The sequence below is a fragment of the Mobula hypostoma genome, chromosome Y (assembly GCF_963921235.1).
Source record: "Mobula hypostoma chromosome Y, sMobHyp1.1, whole genome shotgun sequence".
In the NCBI taxonomy this organism is placed as follows: Eukaryota; Metazoa; Chordata; class Chondrichthyes; order Myliobatiformes; family Myliobatidae; genus Mobula; species Mobula hypostoma.
This window is the reverse complement of record NC_086130.1, coordinates 2,345,916-2,366,995: the sequence shown is the minus strand read 5'-3', so window position 1 is coordinate 2,366,995 and position 21,080 is coordinate 2,345,916. Positions and strand designations below refer to the sequence as shown.

At 42.8% G+C, this 21,080-nt stretch overlaps 1 protein-coding gene across 1 annotated transcript in view; it reads left to right on the top strand.

Annotated features, from left to right (window-relative positions):
• LOC134341066 (speckle-type POZ protein-like) overlaps window positions 1–21,080 on the top strand; it is a 202,829-nt gene that overhangs the window by 79,898 nt on the left and 101,851 nt on the right. Inside the window, exon 5 of the mRNA XM_063038816.1 lies at window positions 20,276–20,453. Coding sequence (XP_062894886.1) covers window positions 20,276–20,453 — 178 coding nt within the window. The remainder of the gene's footprint in view (window positions 1–20,275; window positions 20,454–21,080) is intronic.

Here is a 21,080-nt window from a genome sequence, read left to right as displayed (position 1 = left end):
CTATTTCACTTGGCAATACTGTACAATCCCTTCTTGAGCTTTCTGCTCCGTTGATTCTGTTGTCTTTCTTAACTTTTCTTATTCTCACTTTCCCCTTAACTCCATCCTTATGTTTCCAGTTCGTCCCCCCCCACCCCCACTACTTAGATTAAACACACCCGTGTAACAGTGGCAAACCTGCCTGCCAGAATGCTGGTCCCCCGCTTATTAAGGTGCAACCTGTCCCTTTTGTACAATTCATCCTTACCCCAAAATAGATCCCAGTGGTCCAAGAATCTAAATCCCTGCTTCCTGCACCAGCTCCTCAGCCACACATTCAGATCCCTTATCTCCCTGTTCCTGCCCTCTCCAGCACGAGGAACTGGAAGCAAACCGGAGATAACCACCCTGGAGGTCCTGCTTTTCAGCCTTCTTCCCAGTTCTCTGAAGTCGCGCTGTAGAATGTCTTTCCTCATCCTCCCAACGTCATTTGTGCCGACATGCACCACCACGTCCGGCTGATCACCATCTCTCTTGAGGATTCCCTGCAATCGGTCCATGACATCCTGGATCCCGGCACCAGGGAGGCAACACACCATCCTTAAATCTCAGCTGTTGCCATAGAAACCCCTTTCTCTATCTCTCACTATGGAGTCCCCTACTACCACGGCTCTGTCTGACGTCTGTCTCCTCGGCTTTGCCTCAGCGCCAATTGTTGACTCGCAGACCCTGACGGAATATTCCCCAGGCTGCTCCATGAGGCAAGGGAAGAGATTGCTGAGCCTCTGGCTAGGATCTTTATGTCCTCGTTGTCCACTGGACTGGTACCGGAGGATTGGAGGGAGGCGAATGTTGTCCCCTTTTTCAAAAAACATAGTAGGGATAGTCTGGGTAATTATAGACCAGTGAGCCTTACGTCTGTGGTGGTAAAGCTGTTGGAAAAGATTCTTAGAGATAGGATCTGTGGGCATTTAGTGAATCATGGTCTGATCAGGGACAGTCAGCATGGCTTTGTGAAGGGCAGATCTTGTCTAACAAGCCTGATAGAGTTCTTTGAGGAGGTGACCAGGCATATAGATGAGGGTAGTGCAGTGGATGTGATCTATATGGATTTTAGTAAGGCATTTGACAAGGTTCCACATGGTAGGCTTATTCAGAAAGTCAGAAGGCATGGGATCCAGGGAAGTTTGGCCAGATGGATTCAGAATTGGCTTGCCTGCAGAAGGCAGAGGGTCATGGTGGAGGGAGTACATTCAGATTGGAGGATTGTGACTAGTTGTGTCCCACTAGTCTGGGACCTCTACTTTTTGTGACTTTTATTAACGACCTAGATGTGGGAGTAGAAGGGTGGGTTGGCAAGTTTGCAGACAACACAAAGGTTGGTGGTGTTGTAGATAGTGTAGAGGATTGTTGAAGATTGCAGAGAGACATTGATAGGATTCAGAAGTGGGCTGAGAAGTGGCAGATGGAGTTCGACCCGGAGAACTGTGAGGTGGTACACTTTGGAAGGACAAACTCCAAGGCAGAGTACAAAGTAAATGGCAGGATATTTGTTAGTGTGGAGGAGCAGAGGGATCTGGGGGTACATGTCCACAGATCCCTGAAAGTTGCCTCACAGATGGATGGGGGGTAGTTAAGAAAGCTTATGGGGTGTTAGCTTTCATAAGTCGAGGGATAGAGTTTAAGAGTCACAAGATAATGATGCAGCTCTATAAAACTGTGTCCAGTTCTGGTCACCTCACTATAGCAAGGATGTGGAAGCATTGGAAAGGGTACGGAGGAGATTTACCAGGATGCTGCCTGGTTTAGAGAGTATGCATTATGATCAGAGATTAAGGGAGCTAGGGCTTTACTCTTTGGAGAGCAGGAGGATGAGAGGAGACATGATAGAGGTGTACAAGATAATAAAAGGAATAGATAGAGTGGATAGCTAGCACCTCCTCCTCTGGGCACCACTGCTCAATACAAGAGGACATGGCTTTAAGGTAAGGGGTGGGAAGTTCAAGGGGGATATTAAAGGAAGGTTTTTCACTTAGAGAGTGGTTGGTGCGTGGAATGCACTGCCTGAGTCAGTGGTGGGGGCAGATACTGAACTTTAAGAAACACTAGACAGGTATATGGAGGAATTTAAGGTGGGGGCTTATATGGGAGGCAGGGTTTGAGGGTCAGCACAACATTGTGGGCCGAAGGGCCTGTAATGTGCTGTACTATTCTATGTTCTTGTTCTATGAACCTTCTGAACTAAGATTCCGTGTGGAACCTTGTTAAAGGCCTTACTGAAATCCATATAGACAACATCCACCGCTTTACCCTTGTCAACTTTCCTAGTAACCTCATCAAAAAATTCAGCAAGATTTGTCAAACATGACCTTCCATGCACAAATCCATGTTGACTGTTCTTAATCAGACCTTGTCTATACAGATAATTATATATACCATCTCTAAGAATACTTTCCATCAATTTACCCACCACTGACATCAGACTCACAGGCCGATAATTGCTAGGTTTACTCTTAGAACCTTTTTTAAACAATGGAACCACATGAGCAATTTGCTAATCCTTTGGCACCATCCCTGTTTCTAATGACATTTGAAATATTTTTGTCAGAGCCCCTGCTGTTTCCACACTAACTTCCCTCAAGATCCCAAGGAATATCTTGTCCGGACCCGGAGACTTATCCACTTTTATATTCCTTAAAAGCGCCAGTACTACCTCTTCTTTAATAGTCATACTTTCCATAACTACCCTTCTTGTTTCTTTTACCTTACACAATTCAATATCCTTCTCCTTAGTGAATACCGAAGAAAAGAAATTGTTCAAAATCTCCCCCATCTCTTTTGGCTCTGCACATAGCCGTCCACTCTGATTCTCTAAGGGACCAATTTTATCCCTCACTGTCCTTTTGCTATCAATATAACTGTAGAAACCCTTTGGATTTATTTTCACCTTACTTGCTAAAGCAGCCTCCTGTCTTCTTTTATCTTTCCTAATTTCATTCTTAAGACTCTTTTTATATTTTTTATATTCCTCGTGTACCTCATTAACTCCAAGCTGCCTATATTTATTGTAGATCCCTCTCTTTTTCCAAACCAAGTTTCCTATATCCCTTGAAAACCATGGCTCTCTCAAACTTTTAACGTTTCCTTTCAACCTAATAGGAACATAAAGATCCTGCACCCTCAAACTTTCACCTTTAAATGACCTCCATTTCTCTATTACATCCTTCCCATAAAACAAATTGTCCCAATCCACTCCTTCTAAATCCTTTCGCATCTCCTCAAGGTTAGCCTTTCTCCAATCAAAAATCTCAACCCTGGGTCCAGTCCTATCCTTCTCCATAATTATATGAAACTAATGGTATTGTGATCACTGGACCCGAAGTGCTCCCCAGCACATACCTCCATCACCTGCTCTATCTTCATTCCCTAACAGGAGATCCAACACTGTCCCTTCTCTAGTTGGTACCGCTATGTATTGCTGCAAAAAACTATCTTGCACACATTTGACAAACTCCAAACCATCCAGTCCTTTTACAGAATGGGCTTCCCAGTGTAAGTGTGGAAAATTAAAACCTCCCACAATCACAACTTTGCGCTTACTACAAATATCTGCTATCTGCTTACAAATTTGCTCCTCCAGTTCTCGGTCCCCATTAGGTGGTCTATAGTACACCCCTATAAGCATCACTACACCTTTCCTATTCCTCAATTCCACCCAAATAGCCTCCCTAGACGAGTCCACTAATCTATCCTGCCAGAGCACAGCTGTTATATTTTCTCTGATAGGCAATGCAACAACTCTCCCTCTTGCCCCTCCTATTCTATCACACCTGAAGCAACGAAATCCTGGAATATTAAGTTGCCAATCACACCCCTCCTGCGACCACGTTTCAATAATAGCTACAACATCTGCTATATCAGAGGGATGTTAGGAACACATGCATCCTTTGTCCTATGGAATCTTGGTTAACCTCTTCCATGCAGTGTACAATGATTTGAATAGACAGGTTCACAATTCATCATCAAGATAGGTTGAGACTCTCAAAAGCATGATCACGATCATCTCGTCATGGTGCACTAATGTGTTAGTGACGTCCCAATATTGTTCACCAGACCTGGAATACGTTGCATTAAGTGAAGGCCATTTAATATCATGAGAAGTTTCAGTGATCTTTTTGCTTGCAGTGTACATTCCATCTCAGGCTAATGTCGAACAGGCTCTTGGACAGCTGAGGCGAGAAGTTAAAGAACTAATGAACCCTCCAGACAGTTGATCTGCACAGGTTTTTAGTACTCACATGCTTCAAGCAAGTTTCAATTATACCATTGCCTAACTTGGCTCAATGACTGTCATCCAGTAGCATTTACGTCCGCAGTGATAAAGTGTTTTGAGAGGCTAGTGATGGAACACATCAGCTCCTCTCTAGGAAGCAACTTAGATCTTTTCCACAGCAAATGCTGTCTTATTGGCTCTTGACTCAACCCTAGGACAACTGGATAGCAAACATGCACACATCAGGTTGCACTTTATCATCTATAGCTTAGAATTCAATACTATCATCCCTTTAAAACTAATTAGTAAGCTTCAAGACTTTGGCCTTGATACCTGCTTGTGCAATTGGATCTTTGATTTCCTCACTTTGGTCCCCAGTCAGTTCAGCTTGGCAACAATATCACCACAATCTCCATCAGCACATGTGCACCACAGTGCTTTGTGCTTAGCCCCCAGCTCTACTCACTTTACACATAACTATGTGGCTAAGCATAGCTTTAATATCATTGTTGTTTGGTACACCACTATCGTGGTGATTAATCAACATATGAGGGAGATTGAAATTCTGGCTGAGTGGTCTCATAACAACATCTTCCTCAATGTCAGCAAGACCAAAGACCTGATTATTAACTTCAGGAGGAGGAAGCAAGAGGTCCATGAGCTAGTCTTTGTCAGGGGAATCATAGGTGGAGAGGGTCATTAACAAATTCCTCAGTGTAATTATATGTGAATACCTGTCCTGGGCCTGGCATATAAATGCAATTATGAAGAAAGTATGGCAGTGTCTCTACTTCCTTAGGAGTTTGCAAAGATACTGCATGACATCTAAAACTTTGGCAAACTTCAGTAGACTTGTAGTGAAGAGTATATTGACTGACGGTATCACAGCCTGGTATGGAAAATTCAATGTTCTTGAAGTGAAAAATCCTACCAAAAGTAGAAGATACAGCCAATCCATCCAATGTAAAGCTTTCCCCAACATTGAGCACATCTACACAACACACTGCTACTGGAAAGCAACATCTATGATTGGGGAACGCAACCATAGGACATGCTCTCTTTTCACTGCTGCCATCAGGAAAGAGGTACAGGAATCTCAGGACTTATACCATTAATTTCAGGAATAGTTATTACCCCTCAACTATCAAGCTCATGAACCAAAGGGGGGTGACTTCACTCAAATTCATCATTGAAATGTTCTCCCAACATATATATTGACTTTCAAGGACGCTTTTTTTATGTTCTTATTATTTATTGCTTATTTATTTATTATTATTCTTTATTGTCTTTCTCGTGTTTTTTGCATACTGGATGAATGCCCAAGTTGGTGCAGTCTTTCATTGATTATATAATAGTTATTATTCTATTATGGATTTATTGAGTATGCTCGCAAGAGAATGAATCATGGTTCTCATGGTGATATATTTGTACTTAGATAATACATTTTCTTTGAACTTTGAACTTTGATCAGCTGCACGATGGAGAAGATACTAACTGGTTGCATCATCACCTGGTATGGTAACACCAATATCCTTGAATGGAAAAGTTTTCAAAAAGTAATAGATAAAGTCGAGTCCATCACAGGTAAAACCCTCCCTACCACTGGGTAGATCTTCAAGGAGTGCAGTTTCAAGAAAGCAGCATTCATCATTTCTTCTCATCAGGAACGAAGTTCAGGAGACTTAGGTTCTACACAACCATGTTAAGGAACAGTTATTTCTCCTCAACCATCAGGCTCTTAAACCTAAGGGATAATTCAGTCAACTTCACTCACCTCAACGCTGAACTGATTCCACAACCTATGGTTTCACCTCATGTTCTCGATATTTATTGGTGTTTTTTTCATTCTTTTTGTCATTTGCTCATGAGTCTGTCTTTGTTATGTATGGTTTTTCTTTGAATCTATTTTGTTTCCTTGCATTTACTCTGAATGCCAACAAGAAAATGAATATAGTGGCATATATGTACTTTGATAATAAACTGTGAACTTTGTCTTAAGAAGAATTAACTAGAGTGGATAAATCCTCATGCCCTAATAGTCTTGTGAAAGACTAGTGCAGAATTTGTCAGGGCCATGGTATAGGTGATTAAAATGTCAGCCATAGGTGAGGTGTTGGAGGACCTGGTGGTGAGAGTTTGTAAGGGGGAGATAAATATAAATGAGGTATTGGAGGAATACTAGGTAGCAAGGGGCTTCTGAGGACCTATGGGCTTAATTTAAGAAATCAATTACTTACCATAAGCATTTGATCCTCAGTGCCTCACAGTCAATTACAATAATCACCCAATCACTTCATCTCTTGCTAACCCACCATTCTCTTAGACTTTGTTTGAAGCACAATATAGTTGCTGAAAAGCATTGTGACACTTCAGTATTTGGCATATAACCATATAACAATTACAGAACGGAAACAGGCCATCTCAGCCCTTCTGGTCCGTGCCGAACTTCTATTCTCACCTAGTCCCACCGACCTGCACTCAGCCCATAACCCTCCATTCCTTTCCTGTCCATATAGCTGTTCAATTTAACTTTGAACGACAATATCAAACCTGCCTCAACCACTTCTGCTGGAAACTCGTTCCACACAGCTACCACTCTCTGCATAAAGAAGTTCCCCCTCAAGTTCCCCCTGAACTTTTGCCCTTTAACTCTCAACTCATGTCCTCTTCTTTGAATCTCCCCCACTCGCAATGGAAAACGCCTATCCACGTCAACTCTATCTATCCCTCTCATAATCTTAAATACCTCTATCTAGTCGCCCCTCAACCTTATACGTTCCACCTTTCTCTGGAACTTAGGTGATGAAACCCAGGTAACATTCTAGTATATCTTCTCTGTACTCTCTCTATTTTGTTGACATCTTTCCTATAATTTGGTGACCAAAACTGTACACAATACTCCAAATTTGGCCTTACCAATGCCTTATACAATTTCAACATTACATCCCAACTCCTATACTCAATGCTCTGATTAATAAAGGCCAGTATACCGAAAGCTTTCTTCACCACCCTATCCACATGAGATTCCACCTTCAGGGAACTATGCACCATTATTCCTAGATCCCTCTGTTCTACTGCATTCTTCAATGCCCTACCATTTACCATGTATGTCCTATTTTGATTAGTCCTACAAAGTGTAGCACCTCACATTTATCAGCATTAAACTCCATCTGCCATCTTTCAGCCCACTCTTCTAACTGGCCTAAATCTCTCTGCAAGCTTTGAAAACTTACTTCATTATCCACAACTCCATCTACCTTAGTATCATCTGCATACTTACTCTTCCAATTTACCACCCCATCATCCAGATCATTAATATATATGACAAACAACACTGGACCCAGTACAGATCCCTGAGGCACACCGCTACACACCCTCCTCCAATCTGACACACAGTTATCCACCACTACTCTCTGGCATCTCCCATCTAGCCACTGCTGAATCCATTTTACTACTTCGATATTAATGCCTAATGATTGAACCTTCCTAACTAACCTTCCTCATGGGACCTTGTCAAAGCCCTTACTGAAGTCCATATAGAAAACATCCACCGCTTTACTCTCATCAACTTTTCTAGTAACCTCTTCAAAAAATTCAGTAGGATTTGTCAAACATGACCTTCCACACACAAATCCATGTTGAGTGTTCTTAATCAGACCCTGCCTATCCAGATAATTATATACACCATCTCTAAGAATCCTTTCCATCAATTTACCCACCACTGACGTCAAACTCACAGGCCGATAATTACTAGGTTTACTCTTAGAACCCTTTATAAACAATGGAAAATCATGAGAAATATGCCAGTCCTCCGGCACTATCGCCGTTTCTAATGACATTTGAAATATTTCTGTCAGGGCCCCTGCTATTTCCACACTAACTTCCCTCAATGTCCTAGGGAATATCCTGTCAGGACCCGGAGAGTTATCCACTTTTATATTCCTTAAATGCTCCAGTACCTCTTCTTCTTTAATCATCATAGTTTCCATAACTTCCCTATCCATTTCCCTTATCTTACAGAATTCAATAATTGCAGCACTTAAGGTTGGACTTAAAGAATAGGTCTCAATCCATACTGAAAATGGCAGAAACTGTACAAATGAAAAAGTATAGACAATATAGTGTAGAGTATCTAAAGCAATAAATTTATATAGCACCAACCAACAGCAGCCAATGAGTCTGTTCTGTGTAAAAGATTTTTCAAATGAGGTCATGACCAGGCTCCTTGAACAATTGGAGAGAATACACTCTGATAAAACAAACTTGGCTTATTTAAAATCACCATGAGGACTTTCAGAAACAGAAAGAGAAAAAAAGAATGATAGATGATAATCTTCAAGTATACTGCGTCCACTTGGCTGAGTTGAATAAAGCATTGTCAGGGGGAATTTAGGACCTTTTGTTGATTAAAATTGCAGATTAGGTAATAAATACAACCCTGAATACTTCTAATGAGAAATTAATTGAATTGAATTGACTTTATTACTTACGTCCTTCATATATATGAGGACCAGAAATCTTTACGTTACGTCTCTGTCTAAATGTGCGATGTGCAATCATAGTAGTTTATAATAAATAGCATGTACAACAGAACAGTCAATATAACATAGGAATACAATTGTATCAGTGTGAATTAATCAGTCTGATGGCCTGGTGGAAGAAGCTGTCCTGGAGCCTGTTGGTCCTGGCTTTTATGCTGCAGTACCATCTCCCAAAAGTTAGCAGCTGGAACAGTTTGTGTTTGGGGTGACTTGGGTCTCCAATGATCATCTGGGCCCTTTTTACGTACCTGTCTTTGTAAATGTCCTGACTGGTGAAAAGTTCACATCTAAAGATGCGCTGGGCTGTCCACACCACTCTCTGCAGAGTCCTGCGATTGAGGAAAGTACAGTTCCCATACCAGGCAGTGATGCAGTCAGTCAGGATGCTCTCCATTGTGCCCCTGTAGAAAGTTCTCAGGATTTGAGGGCCTATACCAAACTTCTTCAAATGTCTGAGGTGAAAGAGGCGCTGTTGTGTACAGACCACGTGAGATCCTTGGTGATGTGGATGGCGAGGAACTTGAAGCTGTTTACCCTCTCAACCCCAGATCCATTGATGAAAATAGGAGTTAGCCTGTCTCCATTCCTCCTGTAATCCAGATTGGAGCTGTGGGTGGCGACACAGTCGGGTATACAGGGAGTAAAGGAAGGGACTCAGTACACAGTCTGTGTTAAGGGTCAGAAGGGCAAAGATGAGGGAGCCCAGTCTTACCACGGGACAGATGAAGATCTGATCTTGTTACAACATGACCTTGAACTGAAGCTGATGTAAAAAAAAATGATATCAAGCCTTTTGGTTGCAGAATGAAATCTCCATACAATATCCTACACTGACAAAATATGTCAAGATGTTCTTTATTGCCTTTCCAACATATTTAGTAGGTCAGTTTCAGTTGCACAACTTTCTTCAAAACAACAAAACAGACTGCATATTACTGAAGGTGGAGATCTGAGGCTCATGAGTGACGTTCGACCTGATGTTGAGAAGCTAATTTCATTCCATCCATCTGACGAAAGCATGCAAAAATAACAAAGTAGTGAATTTTATTGTATTTGTTTATTTAGAGAAACAATGCAGAACTGGGCCTTCTGGCTCTTCGAGCTTCACCACTAATAACTGATTTAATCCTAGCAGAATCATGGGACAATTTATAAAGATAAACTACGCTACTAAACAGTATGTCTTGGACTGTGGAAGGAAACAGAAACACCCAGAGAAAACCCATGCATTGCATGGGAAGACATAAAATGTCAAGATAATTATGGAGAATTTTAATATGAAAGTGGATTGGGAAAGTCAGGAAGATTCAAGATTCAAAGATTCAAAAAACTTTGTTGTCATTCTAACCGTACATCAGCTCTGCAGGGCAGAATGAGACAGCGTTTCTCAGGAGCGGTGCAATCATAACATAACAAATGCAACACTAAATAATAAATATAACAATAAATAGTAAAACACAACAGCCACATGTCAGTTAAAATCAGGTTATAATTGTCCAGTGCAAGTTAAAAGTGTCCAAAGCAGAGTCAGGTAGAGCAGCTATTTAGCAGTCTGACTGCCTGTGGGAGGAAGCTGTTTAGTAGCCTTGTGGTTTTAGTTTTGATGATCCTGTAACGTTTGCCTGATGGCAGAAGAACAAATAGTTCATGGAGAGGGTGTGAGGGGTCATTAAAGATGTACCGTGTCTTCTGGAGGCATCGACTCTGAAAGAGGTCTTGGACAGAAGGTAGAGAGACCCCAATAACCTTCTCTGCTCCCCTAACCCAAGAAGGTAATGGATCTCAGCAGGGAAAGTTTGTAGAATGCCTATCGGATGGCTTTTTGGAGTAGCTTGTCCATAAGCCCACCAGGGGATCAGCTGTTTTGGATTGGTTGCTGTGTAATAGAAACATAGAAACATTCAAAATAGGTGCAGGAGTAGGCCATTCAGCCCTTCGAGCTTGCACCGCCATTCAGTATCATCATGGCTGATCATCCAACTCAGAACCCCATACCAGCCTTCCCTCCATACCTCCTAATCCCTTTAGCCACAAGGGCCATATCTAACTCCCTCTTAAATATAGCCAATGAACTGGCCTCAACTGTTTCCTGTGGCAGAGAATTCCACAGATTCACCACTCTCTGTGTGAAGAAGTTTTTCCTAATCTCGGTCCTAAAAGGCTTCCCCTCTATTCTCAAACTGTGACCCCTCGTTCTGGACTTCTCCAACATCGGGAACAATCTTCCTGCATCGAGCCTGTCCAATCCCTTTAAGATTTTATACGTTTCAATCAGATCCCCCCTCAGTCTTCTAAATTCCGACGAGTATAAGCCCAGTTCAACCAGTCTTTCATCATATGAAAGTCCTGTCATCCCAGGAATCAATCTGGTGAACCTTCTTTGTACTCCCTCTATGACAAGGATGTCTTTCCTTAGATTAGGGGACCAAAGCTGCACACAATACTCCAGGTGTGGTCTCACCAAGGCCTTGTACAACTGCAGTAGTACCTGCCTGCTCCTGTACTTGAATCCTCTTGCTATAAATGCCAGCATACCATTCGCCTTTTTCACCGCCTGCTGTACCTGCATGCCCACTTTCAATGACTGGTGTATAATGACACCCAGGTCTCGTTGCACCTCCCCTTTTCCTAATCGGCCACCATTCAGATAATAATCTGTTTTCCTGTTTTTGCCACCAAAGTGGATAACTTCACATTTATCCACATTCAATTGAATCTGCCATGAATTTGCCCACTCACCTAACCTATCCAAGTCACCCTGCATCCTCTTAGCATCCTCCTCACAGCTAACACTGCCGCCCAGCTTCGTGTCATCCGCAAACTTGGAGATGCTGCATTTAATTCCCTCATCTAAGTCAATAATATATATTGTAAACAACTGGGGTCCCAGCACTGAGCCTTGAGGTACCCCACTAGTCACTGCCTGCCATACTGAAAAGGTCCCGTTTATTCCCACTGTTTGCTTCCTGTCTGCCAACCAATTCTCTATCCACATCAATACCTTACCCCCAATACCATGTGCTTTAGGTTTGCACACTAATCTCCTGTGTGGGACCTTGTCAAAAGCCTTTTGAAAATCCAAATATACTGCATCCCTATCCACTCTACTAGTTACATCCTCAAAAAATTCTATGAGATTCGTCAGACATGATTTTTCTTTCACAAATCCATGCTGACTCTGTCCGATGATTTCACTGCTTTTCAAATGTGCTGTTATCACATCTTCGGTAACTGACTCTAGCAGTTTCCCCACCACCGACGTTAGGCTAACCGGTCTATAATTCCCTTGTTTCTCTCTCTCTCCTTTTTTAAAAAGTGGGGTTACATTAGCCACCCTCCAATCCTCAGGAACTAGTCCAGAATCTAAAGAGTTTTGAAAAACTATCACTAATGCATCCACTATTTCTTGGGCTACTTCCTTAAGCACTCTGGGATGCAGACCATCTGGCCCTGGGGATTTATCTGTCTTTAATTCCTTCAATTTACCTAACACCACTTCCCTAGTAACATGTATTTCGCTCAGTTCCTCCATCTCACTGGACCCTCTGTCCCCTACTATTTCTGAAAGATTACTTATGTCCTCCTTAGTGAAGACAGAACCAAAGTGATTATTCAATTAGTCTGCCATGTCCTTGCTCCCCATAATCAATTCACCTGTTTCTGTCGGTAGGGGACCTACATTTGTCTTTACCAGTCTTTTCCTTTTTACATATCTATAAAAGCTTTTACAGTCAATTTTTATGTTCCCTGCCAGTTTTCTCTCATAATCTTTTTTCCCTTTCCTAATTAAGCCCTTTGTCCTCCTCTGCTGAACTCTGAATTTCTCCCAGTCCTTAGGTGAGGACCTGAGGCGATTAGGGAGCTGGAGTTAATGGAACCCCTTGGAAGTTGTGATCATATTATGACTAAGTTCAGTTTCAAATTTGAAGAGGAGAAGCTGGTATCAGATGTATCAATATTTCAGTGGAACAAAGGAAATTATAGCAGTATGAGAGAGGAACTGGCCCAAGTCAATTGGAAAAATGAGCTAGATGGAGAGATGGTAGAGCAGAATTGGATGAAATTCCTACAAGAAATAAGTGCCGGAAATATATATTCCAAGAAAAAAGAAAACCATGAGTGGAAAAATGGCACAAATATGACTAACGAGAGAGTTTAAGGCTAAAATAAAAGCAAAAGAGGAAGAGGCATACAAGGAAGCAAAAATTAGTGGGAAAACTGAGAACTGGACGACTTTTTGATTGGACCAATTGAAAATGATGCTGGAGAAATTATAAAGAGTAACAAAGAGATGGCAGAGGAGCCAAATGAGTATTTTGCAGTCTTCACAGTGGAAGACATTAGGAATATACCTGATAGCCAGAGGTCTCAGGGAATAGAATTAGGTATAGTCAGGATTACATAGTCATGGTCATAGTCATACTTTATTGATCCCGGGGGAAATTGGTTTTCGTTACAGTTACACCATAAACAATTAAATAGTAATAAAACCATAAATAGTTAAATAGTAATATGTAAATTATGCCAGTAAATTATGAAATTAATCCAGGACCAGCCTATTGGCTCAGGGTGTCTGACCCTCCAAGGGAGGAGTTGTAAAGTTTGATGGCCACAGGCAGGAATGACTTCCTATGACGCTTTGTGCTGCATCTTGGTGGAATGAGTCTCTGGCTGAATGTACTCCTGCGCCCAACCAGTACATTATGTAGTGGATGGGAGACATTGTCCAAGACGGCATGCAACTTAGACAGCATCCTCTTTTCAGACACCGCCGTCAGAGAGTCCAGTTCCATCCCCACAACATCACTGGCTTTATGAATGAGTTTGTTGATTCTGTTGGTGTCTGCTACCCTCAGCCTGCTGCCCCAGCACACAACAGCAAGCATGATCACTCTGGCTACCACAGACTAGAGAGAAAGTGCTTGGGAAGCTAAAAGGACTAAGAATAGATAAGTCTCCTGGACTAGATGAGATGCACCCACGGGTTCTGAAAGAGGTGGCTTTGGAAATTGTGGAGGTATTGGAAATGATCTTCCAGGAATCAATAGACTCTGGCATGGTTCCGAAGGACTGGAAAGTCGCAAATGTATTTCCGCTGTTTAATAAAGGAAGGAGGCAGCAAAAAGAAAATTACAGACCTATTAGTCTGACATCGGTAGTTGGAAATTTATTGGAGTCGATCCTCAAGGACAGGGTTATGAAATACCTTGAGGTGCATGACAAGATAGGCCCAAGCCAGCATGGTTTCATGAAGGGAAGATCCTACCTCACCGACCTATTGGAATTTTCTGAGGTAATCTCAAATAAGATTGACGGGAGAGGCTGTGGGTGTTGTGTATTTGGATTTTCAAAAGACCTTCGATAAGGTGCTGCCTAAGAAGCTGCTTAATAAGATGAGAGCCCATAGAATTATAGGAAAGATATTGGAATGGATGGAGCATTGGCTGATAGGCAGAAAGCAAAAGGTGGGAATAAAGGGATCCTATTCTGCTTGGTTGCCGGTTACTAGTGGTGTTCCACAGGGGTCGGTGTTGGGGCCGCTTCTTTTTACATTGCACATCAATGATTTAGATTATGGATTAAATAGTTTTGTGGCTAAGTTTGCGGATGAGACCAAGTTAGGTGGAGGAGCAGGAAGTGTTGAAGAAACTGAAAGGTTGCAGAGAGACTTGGTCAGTTTAGGAGAGTGGGCAAAGAAATAGCAGATGAGATATAATGTTGAGAAATGTACGGTTGTACATTTTGGAAGAAGAAATAATTGGACAGATTATTATTTGGCTGGGAAGAAAATACAAAAATCGGAAGTGCAAAGGGACTTGGGGGTCCTTGTTCAGGATACCCTAAAGGTTAATCACCAGGTTGTATCGGCAGTAAGGAAAGCGAATGCTATGTTGGCATTCATTTCAAGAGGAATAGTGTATAAGAGTAAGGAGATGTTGATGAGGCTCTATGGGGCACTGGTGAGACCTCATTTGGAATACTGTATGCAATTTTGGGCCCCCTATCTTAAAAGGGATGTACTGATATTGGAGAGAGTTCAGAGAAGATTTACGAGGATGATTCCTGGAATGCAGGGGCTAACATATGAGGAATGTTAGTTGGCTCTTGGACTGTATTCATTAGTGTATAGAAGAATGAGAGGGGATCTCATAGAAACAGTTTGAATGTTGAAAGGGTTGGACAGAGTAGATGTGGAAAGACTGTTTCCCTTGGTGGGTGAGTCCAGGTCAAGAGGCCATAGTCTTAGAATTAGAGGGTACCCATTTAAAACAGAGATGAGGAGAAAGTTTTTTAGCCAGAGGGTCATGGATTTGTGGAATTCGTTGCCACATATGGCTGTGGAGGCCCGATCATTGAGGATGTTTAAGGAGGAGATTGACAGGTATCTAATTAGTCAGGGTATCAAAGGATATGGGGAAAAAGCCAGAAATTGGAACTAGATGGGAGAATAGTTTAGCTCATGGGGGAGTGGTGGAGCAGACTCGATGGGCACGGCCTGCTTCTGCTCCTTTGTTTTGTGATCTTGTGACAAACTGCTTGTGGAGGATGCCAGGACTGAACGCCGAATTCTGATGCTTGGAGCTGTAATAACGTTGCAGAACTACTCCACTACTGTAGTCTCCAAAATTATTGATGAAATTGTTTAAACTGCAATTAATTAAAGAAATAATTTTATTTGGATCTTTAAATAGATTTGAATAACTTTTGCAAATATTTGCCACTACTTTGAATTTGTAGTTCCTAATTACTTTCACTGCATCAGTTATCAAGATTTTTCTTAAATGCATAACACTAATACATTATAATTTTCTGGTACATTTCCCTTGACCAAGCGAGGTGCAAATGTCTCTGCCAGGCCACTAGCAATTTCTTTCCTTGCTTCCCACACTGTCGTTTCGTAACTTGGTCAGGCCCTGGGGTTAGCCACCATTATGCATCTCAGGACTCCTACCACACCTCTTTCAGGAATCACTGTTCTCTTCTCCGAATTTCCTAGCTTCCATGAACTACACTATTGGTGGACGCAGCAGGCCAAGCAGCATCTGTAGGAAGAGGTACAGTCGACGTTTCAGGCCGAGACCCTTCGTCAGGACTAACTGAAGGAAGAGTGAGTAAGGGATTTGAAAGTGGGAGGGGGAGGGGGAGATCCAAAATGATAGGAGAAGACAGGAGGGGGAGGGATGGAGCCAAGAGCTGGACAGGTGATAGGCAAAGGGGATACGAGAGAGGAGCATGGGACAGGAGGTCCGGGAAGAAAGACAAGGGGTGGGGGGGACCCAGAGGATGGGCAAGAGGTATATTCAGAGGGACAGAGGGAGAAAAAGGAGAGTGAGAGAAAGAATGTGTGCATAAAAATAAGTAACAGATGGGGTACGAGGGAGAGGTGGGGCCTTAGCGGAAGTTAGAGAAGTCGATGTTCATGCCATCAGGTTGGAGGCTACCCAGACGGAATATAAGGTGTTGTTCCTCCAACCTGAGTGTGGCTTCATCTTTACAGTAGAGGAGGCCGTGGATAGACATGTCAGAATGGGAATGGGATGTGGAATTAAAAGTGTGGCCACTGGGAGATCCTGCTTTCTCTGGCGGACAGAGCGTAGATGTTCAGTAAAGCGGTCTCCCAGTCTGCGTCGGGTCTCGCCAATATATAAAAGGCCACATCGGGAGCACCGGACGCAGTATATCACCCCAGTTGACTCACAGGTGAAGTGTTGCCTCACCTGGAAGGACTGTTTGGGGCCCTGAATGGTGGTAAGGGAGGAAGTGTAAGGGCATGTGTAGCACTTGTTCTGCTTACACGGATAAGTGCCAGGAGGGAGATCAGTGGGGAGGGATGGGGGGGACGAATGGACAAGGGAGTCACGTAGGGAGCGATCCCTGCGGAAAGCGGGGCGGGGGGGGAAGATGTGCTTAGTGGTGGGATCTCGTTGGAGGTGGCGGAAGTTACGGAGAATAATATGTTGGACCCGGAGGGTGGTGGGGTGGTAGGTGAGGACCAGGGGAACCCTATTCCTAGTGGGGTGGCGGGAGGATGGAGTGAGAGCAGATGTACGTGAAATGGGGGAGATGCGTTTAAGAGCAGAGTTGATAGTGGAGGAAGGGAAGCCCCTTTCTTTAAAAAAGGAAGACATCTCCCTCGTCCTAGAATGAAAAGCCTCATCCTGAGAGCAGATGCGGCGGAGATGGAGGAATTGCGAGAAGGGGATAGCGTTTTTGCAAGAGACAGGGTGAGAAGAGGAATAGTCCAGATAGCTGTGAGAGTCAGTAGGCTTATAGTAGACATCAGTGGATAAGCTGTCTCCAGAGACAGAGACAGAAAGATCTAGAAAGGGGAGGGAGGTGTCGGAAATGGACCAGGTGAACTTGAGGGCAGGGTGAAAGTTGGAGGCAAAGTTAATAAAGTCAACGAGTTCTGCATGCATGCAGGAAGCAGCGCCAATGCAGTCGTTGATGTAGCGAAGGAAAAGTGGGGGACAGATACCAGAATAGGCACGGAACATAGATTGTTCCACAAAGCCAACAAAAAGGCAGGCATAGCCAGGACCCATATGGGTGCCCAAACCTTTAGTTTGGAGGAAGTGGGAGGAGCCAAAGGAGAAATTATTAAGAGTAAGGACTAATTCCACTAGACGGAGCAGAGTGGTGGTAGAGGGGAACTGATTAGGTCTGGAATCCAAAAAGAAGCGTAGAGCTTTGAGACCTTCCTGATGGGGGATGGAAGTATATAAGGACTGGACATCCATGGTGAAAATAAAGCGGTGGGGGCCAGGGAGCTTAAAATCATCGAAAAGTTTAAGAGCGTGAGAAGTGTCACGAACATAGGTCAGAAGGGATTGAACAAGGGGTGATAAAAAGCCTATTCTGGTATCTGTCCCCCACTTTTCCTTTGCTACATCGACGACTGCATTGGCGCTGCTTCCTGCACGCATGCAGAACTCGTTGACTTTATTAACTTTGCCTCCAGCTTTCACCCTGTTCTCAAGTTTACCTGATCCATTTCCGACACCTCCCTCCCCTTTCTAGATCTTTCTGTCTCTGTCTCTGGAAACAGCTTATCCACTGATGTCTACTATAAGCCTACTGACTCTCACAGCTATCTGGACTATTCCTCTTCTCACCCTGTCTCTTGCAAAAACGCCATCCCCTTCTCGCAATTCCTCCGTCTCCGCCGCATCTGCTCTCAGGATGAGGCTTTTCATTCTAGGACGAGGGAGATGTCTTCCTTTTTTAAAGAAAGGGGCTTCCCTTCCTCCACTATCAACTCTGCTCTTAAACGCATCTCCCCCATTTCACGTACATCTGCTCTCACTCCATCCTCCCGCCACCCCACTAGGAATAGGGTTCCCCTGGTCCTCACCTACCACCCCACCACCCTCCGGGTCCAACATATTCTCCGTAACTTCTGCCGCCTCCAACGGGAGCCCACCATTAAGCACATCTTTCCCTCCCCCCCCCTGCATTCCGCAGGGATCACTCCCTACGCGACTCCCTTGTCCATTCGTCCCCCCCATCCCTCCCCACTGATCTCCCTCCTGGTACTTATCCGTGTAAGCGGAACAAGTGCTACACATGCCCTTACACTTCCCCCCTTACCACCATTCAGGGCCCCAAACAGTCCTTCCAGGTGAGGCAACACTTCACCTGTGAGTCGACTGGAGTGATATACTGCGTCCGGTGCTCCCGATGTGGCCTTTTATATATTGGTGAGACCCGACGCAGACTGGGAGACCGCTTTACTGAACATCTACGCTCTGTCCGCCAGAGAAAGCAGGATCTCCCAGTGGCCACACATTTTAATTCCACATCCCATTCCCATTCTGACATGTCTATCCACGGCCTCCTCTACTGTAAAGATGAAGCCACACTCAGGTTGGAGGAACAACACCTTATATTCCGTCTGGGTAGCCTCCAACCTGATGGCATGAACATCGACTTCTCTAACTTCCGCCAAGGCCCCACCTCCCCCTCGTACCCCATCTGTTACTTATTTTTATGCACACATTCTTTCTCTCACTCTCCTTTTTCTCCCTCTGTCCCTCTGAATATACCTCTTGCCCATCCTCTGGGTCCCCCCCCACCCCTTGTCTTTCTTCCCGGACCTCCTGTCCCATGATCCTCTCGTATCCCTTTTGCCTATCACCTGTCCAGCTCTTGGCTCCATCCCTCCCCCTCCTGTCTTCTCCTATCATTTTGGATCTCCTCCTCCCCCTCCAACTTTCAAATTCCTTACTCACTCTTCCTTCAGTTAGTCCTGACGAAGGGTCTCGGCCTGAAACGTCGACTGCACCGCTTCCTACAGATGCTGCCTGGCCTGCTGCGTTCACCAGCAACTTTGATGTGTGTTGCTTGAATTTCCAGCATCTGCAGAATTCCTGTTGTTTGCGTATAAATGATCATACTGATCCTTAAGGGACCAGTTCATTCTCTAGATATCTTTTTGCTCTTAGTATACATACAGTATCTCTTTTATGTCCTGCTTTGCCCTCCTGATTTCTGAGTGAACTCTAGCTGTGTTCACATGAAAATGCAATGCAGATTTAAAACAGATATAAGGGGTTTTGAGAATCAAACTTCACATATTGATTAATTCACATTTTATTATGTATATGTCTCAATGTTCATAGGTGCCATTAGGCAGTAATATGTTTTTATGCAGATTATTCACTTAACATATTTAGAAGTCATTACTTCAACATTTAGAGGTTGACAAATAATTGCCCATTGGTGTATATTGATGCATATTTAAATCTCATTAGTAGGTAGGGAAGGGCAAAATAAAATTCTTTGTTCTAATTTGTGTATTTTCTGCTCATTATTCTGTTAAAATTGCATTACTTATTTATCAACTTTAATCGTGAATTATAAATATGCCAGGAACTACTGTAGACAGCTGAAAGGAAAATAGTAAAGGCAATGATGCTGCTATATGTGAGCTTTTAGCTGTGTTTTAAAAATCATAATGCTCCTTCAGTTTGTATATTGGTGTTGCAGTCACTTTCAGAGTTCAATAAATTTTGAAGACTATCTGAACTTTGAGTTGTGGGCAATTAGTGATGTTTATTTTTATTAGGAAAGTGGCTTTCCAACAATCAACAGATTATCAAGGTAAAAAGCATTTAATATTGACTTTCCTTGTGACCTCTGTTATATTTATGCACAAAATGTCTTAAAAAACGAGCTGGTGCTTTCCTGGTGTATGTAATGAATAAACTCTTCTCAGGCTTCTAACCAATTACAGGTATCAATTGTAACTGATGCTTTGATGACAAACTCCACCATCCTCATTAAGTTTGACATCGAAACCTCAGTTATAATTGATATCTGTACCCAATTAGAAGCCCAAAAAAGTTTTAAGTCTGTATTTCTGTATGTCATTATTTTAATAATGGTGATTTTGCATTTATTTTAAATAATGCTAACTGGAACATTAGCAATTAAATGCAATAATAGTGTACCACTATTATGTATTTCTTTTGTACTGTAGGTTAGTGTGGTCCAGGATTCGGTGAATATCTCAGGCCAGAACACCATGAATATGGTGAAAGTTCCTGAATGTCGGTTAGCTGATGAGCTTGGAGGAATATGGGAAAACTCTAGGTTTACAGACTGTTGCCTTTGTGTAGCAGGCCAAGAATTCCAAGCACATAAGGCAATTTTAGCAGGTTTGGAGCATTATTATATTAATATCACTGTCAACCAACATGTATATCTCGCAAATGTATAGCTAATTCTAATACTGACATAACTTAAGGACAGATTTTTAGCCTATGATATCAAAGAGGATACTGGAAGGTGAAAGTGGATATTCGACTGCTGAAAAATAAAACTGGAGAGTCAATAATGGGGAACAAAGAAATAGCAGATGATCTCATTGTGTATATTGCATAAATCTTCACTGGTAGCATGCCAGAAATTCAGGAGTGTTGGGAGAAGAGGTGGGTGCTGACATTGCTAAGGAGAGTATGCTTGGGGAGCTGAAAGTTCTGAAGGTACATATTCACTTGGATCAGAAGGACCAGATCATAGCATTTTGAAAACAGTAGCTGATGAGACTGCAGAGTCATTGGTAGTGATCTTCCAAGAAATGTTAGGTTCTGGAATGGTTCTTCAGGACTAGGACATTTTATTTGACTTATTTTATTTGTAAATGTCACTCTTTAAGAAAGGAGAGAGGCAAATAACCGAAAATTATAAATCAATTACTCTGGCTTCTGTGGTTGGTAAGATGTTAGAGTCCATTATTAAGAATGAGGTTTCAGGGTATTTGAGGCATATGATAAAATAGGCCA